This window comes from Pavona decussata, unplaced genomic scaffold (assembly GCF_977016875.1).
Source record: "Pavona decussata unplaced genomic scaffold, jaPavDecu1.1 SCAFFOLD_11, whole genome shotgun sequence".
Classification (NCBI taxonomy): domain Eukaryota; kingdom Metazoa; phylum Cnidaria; class Anthozoa; order Scleractinia; family Agariciidae; genus Pavona; species Pavona decussata.
The window spans coordinates 4,374,062-4,391,957 of record NW_028145434.1 but is presented as its reverse complement, the minus strand read 5'-3'; the positions used below and the strand labels follow the sequence as shown (position 1 = coordinate 4,391,957).

General features: G+C 37.9%; 2 protein-coding genes across 2 annotated transcripts in view; both read right to left on the bottom strand.

Annotated features, from left to right (window-relative positions):
* Positions 1-11,169, bottom strand: part of LOC146488323 (uncharacterized) — a 31,698-nt gene extending 20,529 nt beyond the window's left edge. Inside the window, exons 1-13 of the mRNA XM_085120813.1 lie at positions 10,959-11,169; positions 10,142-10,401; positions 8,667-8,943; positions 7,616-7,902; positions 7,030-7,182; positions 6,057-6,100; positions 5,750-5,850; positions 5,226-5,550; positions 3,633-3,719; positions 2,897-2,941; positions 1,065-1,433; positions 396-440; positions 151-195 (exon numbers count right to left, since the gene is read on the bottom strand). Coding sequence (XP_084976939.1) covers positions 151-195; positions 396-440; positions 1,065-1,433; positions 2,897-2,941; positions 3,633-3,719; positions 5,226-5,550; positions 5,750-5,850; positions 6,057-6,100; positions 7,030-7,182; positions 7,616-7,902; positions 8,667-8,943; positions 10,142-10,401; positions 10,959-11,081 — 2,161 coding nt within the window. The 5' untranslated portion in view covers positions 11,082-11,169. The remainder of the gene's footprint in view (positions 1-150; positions 196-395; positions 441-1,064; positions 1,434-2,896; positions 2,942-3,632; positions 3,720-5,225; positions 5,551-5,749; positions 5,851-6,056; positions 6,101-7,029; positions 7,183-7,615; positions 7,903-8,666; positions 8,944-10,141; positions 10,402-10,958) is intronic.
* A 1,850-nt stretch (positions 11,170-13,019) lies between these two features.
* LOC146488322 (ZP domain-containing protein-like) lies at positions 13,020-17,614 on the bottom strand. The gene is made up of 6 exons (XM_085123945.1): positions 16,997-17,614; positions 16,548-16,901; positions 15,954-16,179; positions 15,501-15,653; positions 14,714-14,859; positions 13,020-14,510 (listed from the first exon to the last, which is right to left on the bottom strand). The coding sequence occupies exons 1-6, from the start codon at positions 17,064-17,066 to the stop codon at positions 14,275-14,277; spliced, it is 1,185 nt and encodes a 394-aa protein (XP_084980071.1). The 5' UTR covers positions 17,067-17,614; the 3' UTR covers positions 13,020-14,274.
* Between the last annotated feature and the right edge of the window lie 282 nt (positions 17,615-17,896).

The window sequence follows — 17,896 nt, the reverse complement described above, 5'->3', positions numbered from 1 at the left end:
TCAAACAAGTGCCATTTCGCAGCGTTTTGTTAGAAAGTTACAAAGCTTAAAATTCAAGCAAGCAACATCGGTTAAGACTTGAAAACCGGATGGCGCGCTATATACCGTTAGTCCCGGGTAAGGCCGCGTACAATACTCTAATACTCTTACCAGACACGTAGGGTGAACTAGGAGCTATAGCTTGGGTAGTCATTGCTGCAAGTGAAATGAAGGTACAAGCATCAGCATTTTGTCTTTATTATCGTCTATACTTTGTAAGCCATGAAGTCTTCAGATGAAAACAACGTCGGTAACAAGGAACAATTTTTAGTAGTTTTATTGTTAGGAGACTCAACAGGAAAATAATAAAAGCAACATCGCACAGAAAACATTGGTAAGTAGGACCAAATTTTTACCTGGTATAGGTGAAATACTAGAGGTGCCTGACATTGAATGGTTGGCTGTTGAAATATATAAAAATAATTGTAAGTGTAGTGTAGTCATGCATTTACTACATAAATTAAGAGAAACCATGTACTCTTCGATTGATGCTATGTTATGTCGTTATTCACTGAACAATTAGTGGTACAATCATTATTCTACTTTTACTTAGTAACAGTAAATACACACAATGCAGTAGCATGCGTAGTTTCACATAAGGTAACAGTAATACGTGACCTCGTTACCATGGAGTAGTTTCACATAAGGTAACGATAAAACGTGCCGTCGTTACCATAGTACTCAATACACTACAGTTCGTAGTCTATCAAATAATGGGAAATTTCTTTGGGAAAATGGCTAGCGCTTTACCTAAATGCCGTTCTTGGTCCTGTTTTTAATTTGTATTTCTCACCAGTCCTATGGCTGTTTACCTGCATACTAAGAAGTATTATTTTAGTTACCAATGCGTCATTCTTTCTCATTGACTACCAGACCGGATACCTATATCTGCATGTCTGTCAGCCTGCTTCAGTCTCAGTCTTTCTGTCTCTGTGTGTGTGTTTGTCCCTGCCTTTGCTTGTGTGACTGTTTGTCTTTTTTGTAGATATTGCCACGCCATTTGACTGTAACATGTACATCCTTACCTCCTCCATTTCCACAGTAACGTAACTCACAGGTTGGCGTTGGTCCAAGCTCGTACACGTAGAACCCACCGCAGTTTCGAACACGTATGTCCTTATACCAGTTGCAGCAGCTACTATCCCAGTGAAAACACACTCTGCCACTAACAATTCCATCGGCTACAGAAGGATGTGAGGTACTTAACCAACCAGGCGCGTGAGAACTGCAACGATTTTTGCCAACGCAATTTGTGGGCATCTGATTTCCTGCTGCTCCTCGAAATCGATACCAACCAAACGGAAGACCGCTGTCACATTGGTAATAACCGTGGTATCCATTGTAAAAACCTTGTCCTCTCACTGAATCTTCCAGGTACGCGTGATTATAGCATTCTGTTGGAAAGAATAAAATCTGTGTAAGATTGAGAGATAAATTGGACGCCGTTTACACAGCCTCGCACAGTTAAGCCTATATGTCCGCGGCTTCGCACAGGCATATTGTAAAATTGAACTGGGCTGGACTTGAACATGACTGGATATGCAAGACATGGATTATAAAGCGTTGATTTGTTAACAGGGACTTGTAAGAAAACGAAGACAAACAAAAGGCAAAAAAAAAAATTAACTTGTTTGATTGTCATTACTCAAAATTTAGTTTTACTGTCTTTTTGCCCATTATATAGTTATTTGAGCATATATAACTGACATTTACATTTTCTCTTATTTATTTTGTACCGCGACATAAATGCTTTTTTTTTTTTTTTTATTTATTTATTTTTTACTGTGTTCCTGACGAGATATAATTTACCGTAAGTCATACAGTCGCGTTTAACTTAAAGGTTTATTGTAACAAAACATGATTTGAGCATGTTTGAAATCTGAAAATATTTTCACGTTCCCTTTACTTTCTCAATAAAATTTTCATTGACCGTAGTACGGTTGGTCAATCTGATTGCCTTCATGAGGGTACACCGCTTGTTGAATTAACCTTCACTTCCCTAGAAAGTGGCTTCTAAGGAGTTTTTTCTAAGGATTCTTATGGCTTTGCCTTCTTCTTTGTATATAACTGGGTCTAGAAACAGTCTCAGTGTCAGATATGTGAATTTGTTTGTTCAATGATAGTTTCGATATCTGGTTTACTTATGTACCACAGGGAAACTATGTGGTCAATGTAGCGTTTCTAAACTGTATTTTTAAAGGCGGTTTTGCTTAGAATTTCCGTTTCAATATTGGCCATGAATATGTTGGCAAAGGAAACAGCCATATTTGAAAATTCACCGGCGTTAAATTTCGCCTGTAACCAATCTAGAATAGGCGAGCATCTTTCTGATTTCTCAATGGAAAGAATAGTAAATCAGGAGGCAATACGCGAAATGAAGGACAAATCCATTTTTTTTTTTTTTTACAAATCCTTGTTTTGCAAACCCATGTCCAACAAATCCAGCCATGTCTTCTAGTCCAGTTAAATCTAGAATCCAGTCCTTGCTTACAACATGTATTTCATGCTAGCCTGCACAGTCCCCCCTCGTTTTCGTCCCCTCGCCCTCTCCTTCGCTCGTCTCTCTTGGAGCCTGGAACAGGCTACTTTCAGGAACGCGTATTTCGTACACGAGTTTTGAAGTTATGGATCTTAAACTGTCAGGGTTGGTGTAAAATACCTTAGAATATGTAATAGTATAAGACTGATGACATCCTTCTGCATGCACTTGAAAATCTGATTTTGAGCGCTCAATTACCATCTCTTTTTTCCTAATTTGTCAGTGCGTTATCCTACCAATCCTAAAGTTTCTGAAGAAAAGTTCGATACTATCTATCTTATAAGAGGAGTTATTACAAGAGACATCTACTATACAGACCTGAATGATTCCACGACAGACTGGCACTGGCAGTTGCTGCTGGAACTACAACGAGATATGGAAAACAAATAATTCATTTATAACTTCTGTTCGTCTTTTCTATGATGACGATAATGATGATGATGATGATGATGATGATGATGATGATGATGATGATGATGATGATGATGATGATGATGATGATGATGATGATGATGGAGACTGGATTTGACGTCGACGATGACGGTTTTTGTGGAAGTGTTGCTGGCTTATTCGATGTTATAATAGCCAGAGCATTTTGCTCTCTCGTTCGATAATATTTTGTTTTGACAATGGAACACCGTAACTAATGCAATCTGGTGGAAAACTCACCACTCGTGCAAGGGATTATTGGTCATTTTGGTAAAATAAAATTAAAAAAAAGTAATCTTTTGTCTAACGATGTGGTCACGACTCGATGGCACACAGATCACTCCGCCTTTTCAGAGTACGCCAACAAGGGTGCGCTTTGGAAGGTCAGGCGAAGTTTATTGATCGAGCTTCACATTTGCTATATACTAAGGTTCAAGAAACACACCAGGAGATCGGAGCAACTGCGGATCGTCGAGGAGACAGCGAGGATCAAAATCCGCATTCATAGTCTTAGTGGTACAAATACTGAAGCGTGATCAGTCGACCTCATGGCCTGATGAAGAGTAGCAGTTAAATCAATCCAAACGTCGCGATCTATAACTTAGGTGACTACATTATAACTTACCACTCATTAGAGTAGGAGAGGAGGATATTATTTGATGCCACCACGCCAAGCGTTTCTGTCTGGAATGGCCACCACATTCATTTACGTCTGCAGAGATAACAAAATAAAATACTATAAAATAAAATAAATGGTGGCGTTAAATAGAGGAATTTCGTGCTTTTGTTGTGAATAATAATGCTGTTTCTGTAAGTGAAATAACATTATCCAGAAGTTTCTTGGTAGGGTGTTGTATGCTAATTCGTTATATGTTTCCTTTTTAGGTTAATAAGTAATGATTTTTTAGAAGAAAAGGATATAATGAGACATATTGTTCTATGAACAGTACGATATCAGGAAAAAAAATTAAGAAAAAAAATTAGTCTATACAGTCCAACTAACCCCAATGCCGGGACGTGGTGGAAGAATATTTTTTTATATATAACTAGTGAATGACTGTCATTCCTGTATATAATATCTTTGCGATTTCTATCGTGAATTGTAACTCGTTCAATTAATGTTGAAATGTTGAAATTGGCAGCCATTTTGAAAATTATTTTTATTTAAGGACAGAAACCACTTGCTAGGCGAAAAACTGGCAGTATTGATCACAGAGTTTTTGGAAATGTTCTTAAGAAAAAAAAAGTTAAAGTCCTTGAGATGATAATCAAACTGGCCAGCGGTTAACGAGAAAAGAAGGTGGACGGTGAAACCAGTGAAACTTGCGGTTCCAATGTGATAAACTTATCTCGTTACATGATTTAGCTTGAATGAAACTCTAGCAGCGTTTTTATTTCAATAAAATTAATAGGAAATGTTTAATCTTGCTGCATGGAGATATTTCAAAGTTTTAGTGTGTTCATTCTTTGGTTTGTTTTACTAACATTCATTGATGACATGCTCGATGGAAATATGGCCGTGTTAGTTTTTATCAGGTTCAGCTCTCACTTGTCGAACAGAAAGTGGATTGCGGCTAAGTTTTTTTAACAGATTTTCAAAGACAATGCACGGAATTATCCACTGATGTGTAGAACGGCATGTGAGTATGAACCCCTTTTGCAATTTGTTCCCCTGAACGTGGATGTTTGTTGCAATAAGTGCTCAAAGTAGATAAACTTTGTTCCCTCAAGTTTTTCACGCTAATAAAAACTTATGATTGCATAAATCATATTATTAAAATGAAAGACCATTGCTTATAGCTAGCGAACTGGAATGTTTTGAATAAGTCCAGCAAAATTCACGAAATCTCTACTGGGTTTCTAGCAAAGCCTGGGTGCGAAAAGCTTGAACCGGAAAATTTGAAGGAAGTTAAATTTATCCGTCCCTATTTCATATCTGTTACTTACTTGCTAAGATATATTAATGGAAGGTTTTTGAGAGAAATCCATTTCCGGATAAAAATTCTACATAAGAATCTTACACAAGTCGCTCTTAACTGCTCTTGCCCACCGTAAATTAATAAAATAAATAAACCTTACCGCTCCTGCTCGAATTGTAAAATTCACTTTTCAATGCAAGGATCAAACGCTTACTAAAATGGGTGTACTCCGTAAAATACACAAAGAAGGCGCACCCACATTTTGAACTACTGAGATGATATTGCAACACATTACATACCAATACATCTTGTATAATCCGGTGGAGCGAGATAATATCCAACTGCACAGACGCCATGAACACTAAAGGCCCAATCTAATGGGGACGATATCCCTGGAGTTGGTGGTCCATCATACGAACATCCTTGGCCAACCACTGCACCTTGATCAATTAGGATAGCGTACGAACCATTCATACTCAATGCTGCTTTAGGAAAGGCGAAAGACAATCCTGTCTTGTTGCTGCTTATTTCCACATAATGAGACAATGTGTCCACTTTGTACACTGTGAAACCACTTGGTAGTAAAACAAGTCGGATGTGGGAGGAGGAACGTGGCTTCTTTATCTGTATATAGGTAAACAAGCTTTAACTGATAGAATAACGAACGCAATGAAAACGAAAACTTTAAAAGAAAAGAAACTCGTCTACTGATTAAAATGGAAAAAAAATTATAAAAACTTGCGTCTTGCTTTGGTGGCTTGCAATTTATATTTCGTTTAGAGTTGTTCTGTTTACAAACAAATCAAAGTCAAATCATTCGTACCACTCTATCAAACTGGATGCTCCACCATTTTAATCCTGGTCCAACCTCACTTTTTGGACGTCTTGGCCGATGGGTACCCATGATTACTCGCGGTGTGTTACCTAAAAGATACAGATCGGTTATACTTCCTCATAATAGCCAGTGAATAACAGCCATAGCATTGCATCCTCTTTTGAAGGTATAAGTTCTTAGTGAGTTTATTTTGCATTTACTGTTACGTTAGGATGTCTTAACCGACAGTAAGCAACATTAATAACTTAGAACATTTTACTCAACTACAAATCCATAAGACAAGACTTATACTCACTTAGCCCCACAAGAATTGTGATGCAACGCCATTCACTCTCCAACCTATTAAAGGAAATGTTGACGATAAGTGCATTTTAAAGTAGATATCTTGGCCATTTTAAATATTTCAGTATTTCATGCCAATTGAAAACACACCCTATGATTTCTTAACAAAATGACTACGGGTAAAAGTTTCAAACTTGGTTTGAACCATATCCTTAATTTGTTCATTTCAGCTCTTTGTTTTTGCTTAAAGTAGTAGAGTGTGTGTTCGTAACGGTATCGTTAAAAAACGGAAGCACACTCTTAGAGAAGCCTTGGACTAACCAAGCCAGTTTATTGAAGACACTGAGTTGTCGAAATCGCACAGTCCCTGCAGCAAGGTATGATAGTATTAAGCATACCGGTAATAAATCTGGAATTCATATTCGAATTATCAACGTAGCAAATGGCTAGAAATTTTCTCAAAGTTTCTGCCGTTGAAGCAGTTTTAATTTTATTTTTAAATCAAACATCGTGTCTTTACTTAGCCTAAGAGTATCTTTTTTAAAAGACATGTTTGTGCAATACCTATGACACACAGTTTGTAACATTTTTTCTCTCTTCGCCCTCCATCACTAACATGACGGTAACGGGATGATTATGTGAGGAAGGAAGCACTGATGCTTTCTTTTAATTTATCGCCCTGATCGTCGTTTCAACCGTATTGATGCAGGAAATCGGTGAATTTCGACCTTGCTATCGCTTTACATGAAACGATAATCGAATCAGGAATTTTATCAAACTGGTATTTCCCCCTCTGGTGCACAAAAAAACCCTAAACGTTCTTCGCATGACATCACAACATCACCACCCCCACCCCTCCCCTCCTTATCATCAATAACATTATCTTTTAAAAGGAGATACTCTACCATTCATTGTAAAACATATTGACGATACTGTACGTGTAGTTATGAAAAACGTTAAATATGCTGAATTCGAATAGCATATACCCTTTTGAGTCCACCGCTTTAAAGCAGAACAACTGCTGTCCAACTTGATACTGCCTAGGATACCACGTGACATTTCTATAGAAGATCCCTCCGTGATAATGTAAAGAGCTAAGTTGCATTCCAATGGGAGAAGAAGTGACTATCTCGGCAATGCTGTTGAAAATTGATATTGAATTCATTGTCAGCATACGATGTAAATACTAAACAAATAAGGGCTATAATGATACCAAATGATACTGCCATGAAGATTAGCCACAGTTTTCCAAACCCTCTAAAACAACAAACTAACAATGTCACGTGTTTCTATCCTTTTAGAGACTAATTCTCAATTCCTTCCAAGAAATAAGACAAAAAGATAGAGCTAATGGAGGAATGTTTAAGAAAGGTGACATCTTTTAAGCTTTACAAAAGTGTAATTCGTGTGACTTTAATTTATGTGATTATTTAAGGGGAAGGTGCCCTATTAGCACAAAGGATGTTAGTTAGAAAGACAATCGTGATGATTTTAATAGTCTGAGTAATACATTTCAGTTAACCAGTGATGCAATAAAAATCAATTACAATCAATTAAAGGGGAAATACTTACTGTTTCGACAAGTCTACAAGCTTAACCTCAATAACCGCTCTAAAAGCTGAACCAATCTGCACCTCGGAGCATTCCCCATCTTTAGGGGTAGAGGCAGTAAACACGGGAACATCGTTACAAGAACCGTATTGCCCACTGATTATGACAAGAAACTGTAACCCAACAGCGCTGTACGGACTGACACTGGCGAAGTTGATTGTTCCTGCTGGGAAGTCTTCTAAGGTGAGAGCTACCGCGTATCTGCCAGCTGTTCCATTTCTGCCGTCGTAACTTAGTACACAGGTTCGCTGCAATAGAAAATGCAACATATAACTTGCGAGAATTTATATTTTCTCATGATTCTTTCTCGTGATTCAAACATCATTTTTTTTTTCTTCCGACCAGTTTCAAATGTACAGGCATGGGCATTACAGATGCATTCCTACAGTTAAAATTCGAGAATCACTGTAAAGGCTAGCAGTTGTTAGGTTGTCAATTTGTAGCATTCCACTGTATCCGCGTACCGGATAGTGAATTAACCATATCTATATCAGGGGGCGGAGAGAGGGCTAATCTGCCAGAGGCGACTTTGAACCTAAATAACCTCCTTGCAATTGAGCAAACGCTATGAGACTTCGTAACTTTTTTTTTTTTTTTCAGAAAATTTTCTGGGAACAATTTGACGTGGTCTCTTACTGGTCATTAACTTTAATGTTACCATGGAAACCAATAATTGACAGACAGGAAATGGAAAATCCCTTTCTTAAAATGAAAAAAAAATACTTACCGTAACTTTGATATTTTAGATCATATCAGTGCTTCTTTATTAGTTTGATAACTTTTCGTTTTATTTTAGCGCTTGAGGTTTTGAAAATTCATATATCCAACATGGCAATCATGACGTAATAATTACGTCATATGACGCCATCGCTTCTCGTTGCGGACCTCAAGGGAAACACCCTTGGACGTACGATTTATCTCCTAAGTGTCATTGTTATGTCCTCAATAGTCGCGGCCTCAGAAGACGGAGAAATACAAAACGGTCTAGAAGGGATTAAAATAAGTGGTTTACCTCATCTAGCGTGCCATAAGGAAAACTATCCCTATATCTGGAGGACTCCGAATAAGTAGACTGGCGACATCTCACTACATCTCCGTCAGGATCTTCAACTGGAATTCTAAGAAACTGGGGGCAGCCTTCCTGAAACCTTACAATCGCAGGACTTCTTGATACAGGAGACGAGTTAATTTTTCCACTATCCGATCGCTGAGTAAGGTTAACAATGGTCGATACAAGCCAGCTTCCACTAGAATACCGAGATAATGATATCCAACAGCATCCTTGATAGCTGAACAGCACATAAAGAAAAAGAAAAAAAAGTTTTTTTTTTTTTTTAGGCTTTGAACATCGTTAATTAGCCAATTGTAGAAAGTAAAAGTGGTAGGTCTTTTTAAATATTCAACTTTCCTTGAAATCTCAAATTCGTAGTCCCCCTACTGGAGGACCAAGAGAAGGTTAAAAAGAAAAAAAAAAGACATTTTATTTAATTATAAACAAACGTCCGTTTTTCTTACTCACATTGAATGTCTACCATCCCTTCGGTAGGTAGATCGTGTTTTGCAATATGTTTTGGCCCCTTTTGGATGTTTTAAACATCTGTCTTAAAGGGCCTTTGTCACGATAACACGCATGTGCGATCTTGATTGACAACAATTTTTTTTTAACCAATAGGAAATCGTAATAATCAACACTGCGTAGCAGCGCTAACCGCACGCAGTCTGACGTTTTCACGTGCGTTCTAAAACCTCTTTGTTTGGCCTTTAACCTTTTGTATTTGTAGGATATTTATGTTTTAAAAGATGTTGTGCAAGGGCCGTGTCCGTGGAATACAAGCACATACACTTTAACTTCTTCCAACTGGCGTGTACATCGCCAGCAACATAAAGTTTCCGATGCTCGTCCTCCCATCTTTTCTTCGTTTTTTTTTTTTTTTTTTTTCTTCTTTTCTTTTGAAACAAGGCCGCTACGAGGCGACAGGAGCTTTCGTCCAGAGCCTGTTCGAATACCTCCTCTCGAGGACATCCATTTTCTCGACGATATTCAAATAAAAATACAAAATATGCGATTTCAATCCCTCACAAATGACCAAACAGTTTCTCGATATCGTTATTTTCACTTCTACGAGCCTCACAATCAAAGTGGATGGAAAAAGATTTTCCTCGCAGATGCCTACTTTGAAAACTGTTCCGTCGGATCAGAAATCAAATCGCCGCACAGAAGAGTGTGAATGCTCTTTAAGCTCTAAAATCCCCGATATGTCTAACAAAGTTGCAAGGTTTGCACCGCGAGAGTAAGAGCTGTAAAAGCACCGAAACGGTAAACATTTGTTGTCCATCCTTCCAAAACGTTATTTTCATCACCAACCGTGTTGAGGCGTGTCAGTGAAGCGTTGCAACAAATTGTGACTTAACGCGTAGGTTTACCAGTAACCTTTTTTAAAATGATTCGGCTACAGTTACCTCTTAAGAATTAAAGAACAACATTACCTCACAACCCATCCCTTGTCCATAGAAGAAAATGTGTAAGTGAAGTTGTTTTCTCCCATGGACCAGTCTTCATCCACACTGTAGTCGGTACATTGGAATCCAGTGTTTGCGATTGTTGTCGACAAACACGGTTGACTGATACACTGGGTTCTCCACGAACCTCCGGATCCGAGTAACCTGCCACTGTTTATTATACTCTGGTCGCAGTTGTATGAGTAGGAATACGACCGCCGAAAAGCCAGACGAAAGGTAAAACGTATCTGATGAAGATGTTAAATAAGAAAGCTGTCAGATTAAAATTTAAGAATGTCGCGGCTCATCATTTTTAGTCACCTTGTTGTTTCATTCGCACAGACAAAAAGTTTAAACTTCTAACCCTGACTTTCCTGCTGTTATGGATCTATACGACCGATGATAGCAGCTATTAAATCTATCCTTCGAAGATCCTTTCGTTTATGAGTACATTTAAAGGCTGATTTATACGGCAACAGTAAAAATATTGATGTTGTATTTCAGGTGGTTTACAATCTTCATATGGACATCTCGCTGCTTTATAAAAGCTCCAATCATCTTTTAGTTTCAATGCTGCATTTAATTTATTTTGAACTAGCCCAGGATCTCAATCTACCTTTAGAACTGCTGTACATCAAGTGTTAAATTAAACCCAAATCAAATATCACATTTAGCAAAATTAATTAAATATTTAGGATAGCGTAAGTAGACTTAAGTTTCCAAATGGATTTAGCACCGTTTGAAATAGGTTGATTGCAGGTGTAAGTATAAGAGGTAAACTGATTCGACGGCGTAACATCTTTACCGTTTGATTGAAGTCCACTGGGGCCCACGTAATAATGCCATGCCGAAAGTGGGATGCTTCAGCTATCGACAGCCATTGCAGAGCTAGAAAACAAACTATACCTGCTAGGATACAGCGTGTCATATCGTTTCCATAGATCACGTTGGGCCCTTAGTTGCTATCAAGCGAAATCAAATAGAAAGGTCATTGCCCCTGGCAATAACTCACTGCTGGCCATGATAATTAACTGTCAACGTGGCTGTCAATCAAATTGTTCAAATTTACCCGGTGATAAGGCGGTCTAGTGGCGCCCTACTGGTCATCAGGAGGTCACAGGTTAAAGTCTCCCGCCATGTCATTGGCTGGATTTGTGTTCATTCGTCCATCATTCAACTCACCCACTCCATGTAAATAAATATCTGGTTTGATATATCTGTATTGCCATCATCTGTTTGAGGACCAGCATAAGTTTATTGGCTCATTTACTGTCAAAGACCAACACCGTTACTAAAAGAAGTCAACTTATTTAGTTATTGGCAGCGATGATAACTGATAATAATGGTCATGGTTATTGAGTATTTCACCACATTATTGTTTCCGACTCAATACCTCGGCTAGAAACTTATGACTTTGCGCACCACTGTTTATTTTGAACTACATCGCTTCCAAGGTGCATTCGAGGGTCTATGAAAAAAGCAACCGGAATCTCTTTTTTGATGAGATTTCCACTTAAATTTCATTACAACTGATACACATCCATTTAGGTTCAAGTCCCCCTCCTCTGCATCCCACCAACCATGATGTGTATTTTGCCATACTGTTGCTATCAATATGTGCAGGCATATTTCTAACCGATGTCCTATTCAAAACTACATCAATTCGTCAACTCCCTCACCCTATGATACCTATTCCGTCATCCAGATATGCTCTGAATTTTTGGCAAGAGTTCAAATATGTTTGTTTGTCTCTTTTGTTATTTAAATAACTGACTTATTGCGGCATGCCCATACTATACTGCACAATACACTCACACAAATGATTTTCTCAGAAAGACAGGAAGTTTTAAGGTGCTCTAATGGAATGCGTTTACCAATTCAGTACACAAGACTATACCATCAAACTCCAACACCTACACCATTAGGCAATGAGTTGCCTAAACGGTTGTCCTATGTAGCTTCTATTTTTGTTATGAACTTGCGGAGAGCGCAATAAGTGTTCTCAAATTCAATCATGCCCAGCGTGCAACGCTTTTTATTATTCTTAGTTCCTTTTTTATTATTATGTAAATGCATAACCTACTTTGTTATGGTGAAGTTATTTTCCTGCACAACATGATCACGAGACGAGACATTTATTCTTGGAAAAATAAAGGAAGTTGAATCCTACACTCCAAACGACAACCATCTCTAACGACGTCGTAAAAATCGTAAAACAGTGCAATGGCATATGGAGCTTGCAGTTACACGAATATCTATTAAACGAAGCTTGCCCCGCCATATTCAACGAAATGTAAGAACAAGCGGTGCATGAAGAAATCATAAGATGTGGCGGGCATGTTAAAGTAATTTCAAACGTTGATGAAACTCTGGACTCTAAGACAAAAAAACATATTGGTCATTTTGAGATACAAGAATGCAATGTTATATGTTAGACGTTTTCCTCTTAATTTCTTATTTGCCCGTGCCACCCGCCGTGTGCAAGTACGCTAATTACTTTGTTTTAATTTGCGTTTTATGATCGCATGGGCGATGGATCAGATATTTTGTCATAACACATGGCTGATTAAGCACTTGTTTTCATTTCCCACGCTAGCTTTTCATGATTTTCAAAGGGAAAAACTTATCATGCAAAAGTTCCAAGAGTGAAAATGTTTAACCGCAAGATTTTTGGGAAGAGCTACTACCTTGCAGAGTTCTCAGCCATGATTTGAAGGAAAGCGATAATAAGACCCTTCGTTGCGTCCGTTAAAGCTATAAAAACAGGTAACAGTTATGTGCAACAGAGCATTTCACGCTTGAGGGCTCGGAGAAGCCAGTTGTATAGTGACTACACATTTCGTTCGAATATTGCATCAAACGGGACTACAAATACAAGACTGCTTTTATTGTCATGTTTTAAAAGGAATACATAACAGAAAATACACTATTTTATCTTTACCGAAAATGTTCATGTACTTACTTTATTTATATTTTAAAAATGAGGGCCTAATTCTACGATGTCAACTTTTTAGCGAGACTCTGTTCCAATTGCTTCTGAATAACCCAGTTAGGACATCTTCAGACTGAAGGCTGAAGTGCAATTTTTCACCTATCATTTTGAAACTCGTTAAGAAAGTCGTCTGGGTATATATGCCACATTAAGTTTATAGTTTTATTGCAAGGTAAGTATAAATATTTAACTCTGAAATAAGTCGCAAAGGTATTTCTACGACCTTCAGAAACACTCAACAAAACTGAAACAGATCTAAAGTTATCCAAATAGCCGTCTCTTCTTCAAGTGAACAGGCATTCGGCTGTTTATAAAAAGCACAACAACACTGCAACGTATTTTGTAATGCTATCATGGCCATCAAATACAGACCATTTGCGAAACATACTATCTACATTTTTCTTCCTTTCTATCAACGTCTAAAGCCAAGTATATCAAAGCATAGAAACTTATGATCGCTACAGGTCTAAACTTCCAAAGATGTAAACTTATAAATGGGACTATATGGTCTGTCAAATACATTTGGACTATTACGTTTAAAACATGGGATAAACTGAAAAATGTGTATAATACTCCCTCCACAACGTTCCTAAATAATGTTTGTGTTTACCGTCTGACCTTCTCTCTTGAAGCCCGTATAAACGGTATCAACATTCGACAAAGTTGTTAAACCAAATGTCGGGAGCGTTTGAACAGGTTGTTCAAGTTCAAAGCTTGTTGAAAATGTCTCAAGCCAAGTCTAAATTGGTTTAAACTTTCAGTTAAGATCGATGCAACATTTTCTTTATTTGAAAATGTTGAATGGCGTCGAAACGGTTTGAACTCTCCGTTCATCCGAAATTTACATCCGTCCAACTTTCTTTTAACGAATGTTTGGAAACTGTTTAAACGAGCCTTAATATTTACCTAAAGTGGATGAACGTACCCAAGTAACTAGCAACTCAATCTGGAAAAGAGGAAAACTATTGTAGTCATAGTGGAAAGTGCGTTTAGACCCACATTTATACTGGTTATAAGTTACAAAAGTCGTACGTTTCAAGACCCTGATTCACATTGTACTAAGTAGGGATGACTTGAAGAATGGAAAGGATCAGAGGATGTCGTCCTTGTAAAACATATAGACATGATCTCACAGGGATTCGTCTTTTTCAATCATGTCATCCTCCTGAATGTAAGCGGTTCGACGGCTCAAATGTTCGTCCTGAGTGGTGTACAGATCTCCGACCTTGCTCCGGTTAAGCAACAGTCTTGCGATGCGGTACTTGACAAACAAAACAGCAAGGACTATTAAACCAACCAGACCAACTCCACCAGCGGCTGTCGCACTCCCAATCACAACGGCTTGTTTGTCGGTATTTCCGGTATCTAAGAATAAAAAATTATGTGGTGTGTCTTTTAGAGGGTGGCGGTTATAGCTTGTCATCGTCGGAACTGGCATTTGCGTTCAATGTAGCCTATAATCACAATTGTTCTTAAGACTCCTCCAAATATTTCTGTTGTTATCAAATGAGAAATTCCCTTCATTTATTACCGTTACATTCCCCTTCAAGGGGGATCCTTTGAATTACCTTTCGTTTCTTCTTTTTCTTGGGTTATTAATATCGGCCCTCGTTTGACTACGTATGACTTGGTTGTGCTTGGTTGAATTGGTTCATCACGTGTCGTTACACCTCTCCTCCTTCTCTTCTTCGAGTTAACACAACCCTGGCTACACCTTTAATTTGAAAGAAAGCTCATTACGGGATCTATTTTTTCGACAGTATGTTACAAGAAATTAAACTATATCTTTTGTAACCACGACAAAAAGAGATTTAAAACACAGCAAATATGTTTGAAGCACCATGACAGGCTACAACCATATTTCGGATCATCAAAATTTGCCAAGATGAAAGTGAAATTTTAAAGCCATAACTTGTTTTTGTCGGCCGCCAAAAAGCTAGCGCAATGCTGTTATAATAGCTCTCACAGCAATAAGCAACTATTTTAATAACAACAAACTGCTAAAACACTACTTGTTTTGGCGTTCGTAAGTCGTGTATACTCGTTAAATTTTATTTCTTTATCAATTTATTTATTTATTTATTTATTTATTTATTTATTTATTTGCGGGGCGTTATTTGGAGAGAAAGGATAATAAATTACTTGAATCTTGAATATTCAACAGCAAACATCCGAAATACACTCTTCACTTTTACTTTGATGGTCAAAATTGTAAACTTTCCACACGCATACATATGGGATTACAATGATCTCTTAAATTCTCAATGCTAGGACCTTTCAAATACTTGTAATCGTTCCATTAACACAAACGAAAGTTGCAAAAAAGAATATAATATAATTACTTGATTAACTGACCTGGAATTAGGTGTGTTTCTGTGGCAGGCCAACAGCTCACAGTGGAAGTAAACTGTGTCATAGTTGTTGAAGAACCGGAATGTCCTGATTTTAAGTCGTTGAAAGCTTTGGGTTGAAGAGTACGAGTACTCCATTGTGGTATCTTGAGGGCATCTATCAGTTTTTGAAAAAGAAAAAAAGCTACTGAGCCGATGTACTTGAGGTACTCCTGATAGGATGGCCAAGGCAATATTATTTCTATAATTGCAAGCCTAGTACAGAACCATATGCGAGAAGCAACACCCTATACGGCATCATCATCAACATCATCATCGTCATCATCATCATCATCATCATCATCATCATCATCATCATTATCATTATCATTGTCATAAGCGGCAACAAAATATTATCGCATGTTATTGGTATAATTGAAGGTAAGGGGTGTGTACTGCTTTATCTCTTCATACGTACCCATTCCTTATTATGTCATAGGAAGGCGAGGAATGGAAACTTCCATCTTTGGTGGCCTTACAATTCACAGCCATTACCGCCAGGTTAGTTACGGACTCCACGCTGTATTGCAGGTAAACGAACTCATTGAGAGGGACGCTCAGTGGGTAGTCAGAGTCACTGTACGGTGTTACATAGGAAGAACTTCTGTAAAAGTCCATCTTGAAAGTGAGGTTACCAAATCCCACTAAAAACAAATTGACATTTAAACAGATCAATTGAGGCAGTGACCGTTACTCATAATCTCTTGCCACGAGTAATGTATATAAAAAATATTTAAAATCTGTGGGTTAAGTTCCTGTATAATTGGACCTAAACGAAACAATAGAGGTCTCGAAAGAAGGCATCGGGTATACTATTCATTGTAACTTCAAAGTAGTCCGTGCCAGTCAGTCTCCAATCAGCAAGAGTTATACTCGAAGGCAAGATATTTTAACTGATTTCATTGCATTAAACGACCACTTACAGGTATTAATCATAAATGAGTAAGGGTTGCCATTGTATGTTATTTATCGGTATATTTATCTTTTACCTACACATACGAAACTATTATACCTTGCCCTGGAGGGATTACAATTCCTTCGGGTGTGAAACTCAAGCTGAGAAACTTCTTTCTGGAGTAGCTACAGTTGAACTGCAGATCAAAATCGTGGTCCCGGGTGACAACACTCGATATTCTCCCAATATCTCCTTGAATCTCGTTCATAAAAATGATAGAGCTATCAGTTTCTATGAATGTTGTCGAACAATCATTTAAATCGGTACTCAGATACAAGTGCGTTGCACTCTCTGTTGCTCTGCACCAAGAGCCACGCAAATGTAGTAGGCTTGCATTTAGGTACGAATATCTCGCCTTCTCCAAGGCCACCGTCATGTTGCCATCACCACAAATTACAGTCACGCCAGTTTCTAAACGAAGATAAAAAAAAAATACGTAGTTAGCATCTACTTCAAAAGTAAGCGAGATGTGCTGGTACAACATAGATTACAGTAAGCAAACGTACCATTAGCATCAAGTCCGACCACCCATGCAGCGAAAAGAAGAAACATGAAAACTGCCTTAAAGTGCGCCATGTTGTCTGAACAGTCTTGAATGTTCCTTCGACGTCTTGAATTGCCTCAACGTCAACAGGCACAGGAGTGCTTTGTGCTTCTTAGGTGTGCAGCACTAAGCCTTTCTTTTTGTGTGCCAATCAAACCCACTGAAGTGCATAACAATATAATCATTAATGGATATTACCTACAGGAGAATTTATAAGTGAGTTTATTTATGGCGTCCCCACCCCTGTTTCTTTTCTTACTAAAAGGCAAGCCTGAAGGCTACAAGACGACGCGTAAACCAAGATTGAAGTTCGCAAACCAGTAACCATCAAGCCTAAATATAAACATGCGTCGACTGCCCGAATTATCCTGTGAAAAATATGAAATTTTCCACCAAACGTTGCGCTCAGCAATCGACCTTGACGAAAATTTCCGGTTCGCTATTTTTAGTGTTGTTTTCGTGGAATCCATAGGTTGACGCTATGACAGGAAGCATTTTTGTTAACCTTGAAGGGCGCCTGAGATTATCAAAGTATTTCGTTGATTTTTTCCCCACTCCTTTTTAAATTTGAGCAAAATTCATGTATGTGGCATTTATTGTTGACCACACTGAGAAACCAGCTAAAAAACGAAAATTATTCACTCAATGTCTTGATCCGTGTAACTCTTATTGTTTTTCGTTCCTATAGATAATTTTTGCATGTAGACTATTAACCCTTCAAATGTCCCAAAAGCTCTTAAAATTCTTCAAAACAAAACAAAAACTAAAGTTTCAGTCAGAAGAAAACTCTTACAAATTCACTTATGGTACAGAATTTCTACTACATGAGTTGCGTGTCAACGTGATTTGAAGCCCTTGATAT

Excerpts from the sequence above, each read along its gene's own strand:
- LOC146488322 (XM_085123945.1), bottom strand. The coding sequence starts at position 17,066 with ATGGCGCACTTTAAGGCAGTTTTCATGTTTCTTCTTTTCGCTGCATGG. Across the intron at positions 16,902-16,996 it reads GGTCGGACTTGATGCTAATG|AAACTGGCGTGACTGTAATT; the intron begins GTACGTTTGCTT and ends ATCTTCGTTTAG. Across the intron at positions 16,180-16,547 it reads TGTAATCCCTCCAGGGCAAG|TGGGATTTGGTAACCTCACT; the intron begins GTATAATAGTTT and ends ATTTGTTTTTAG.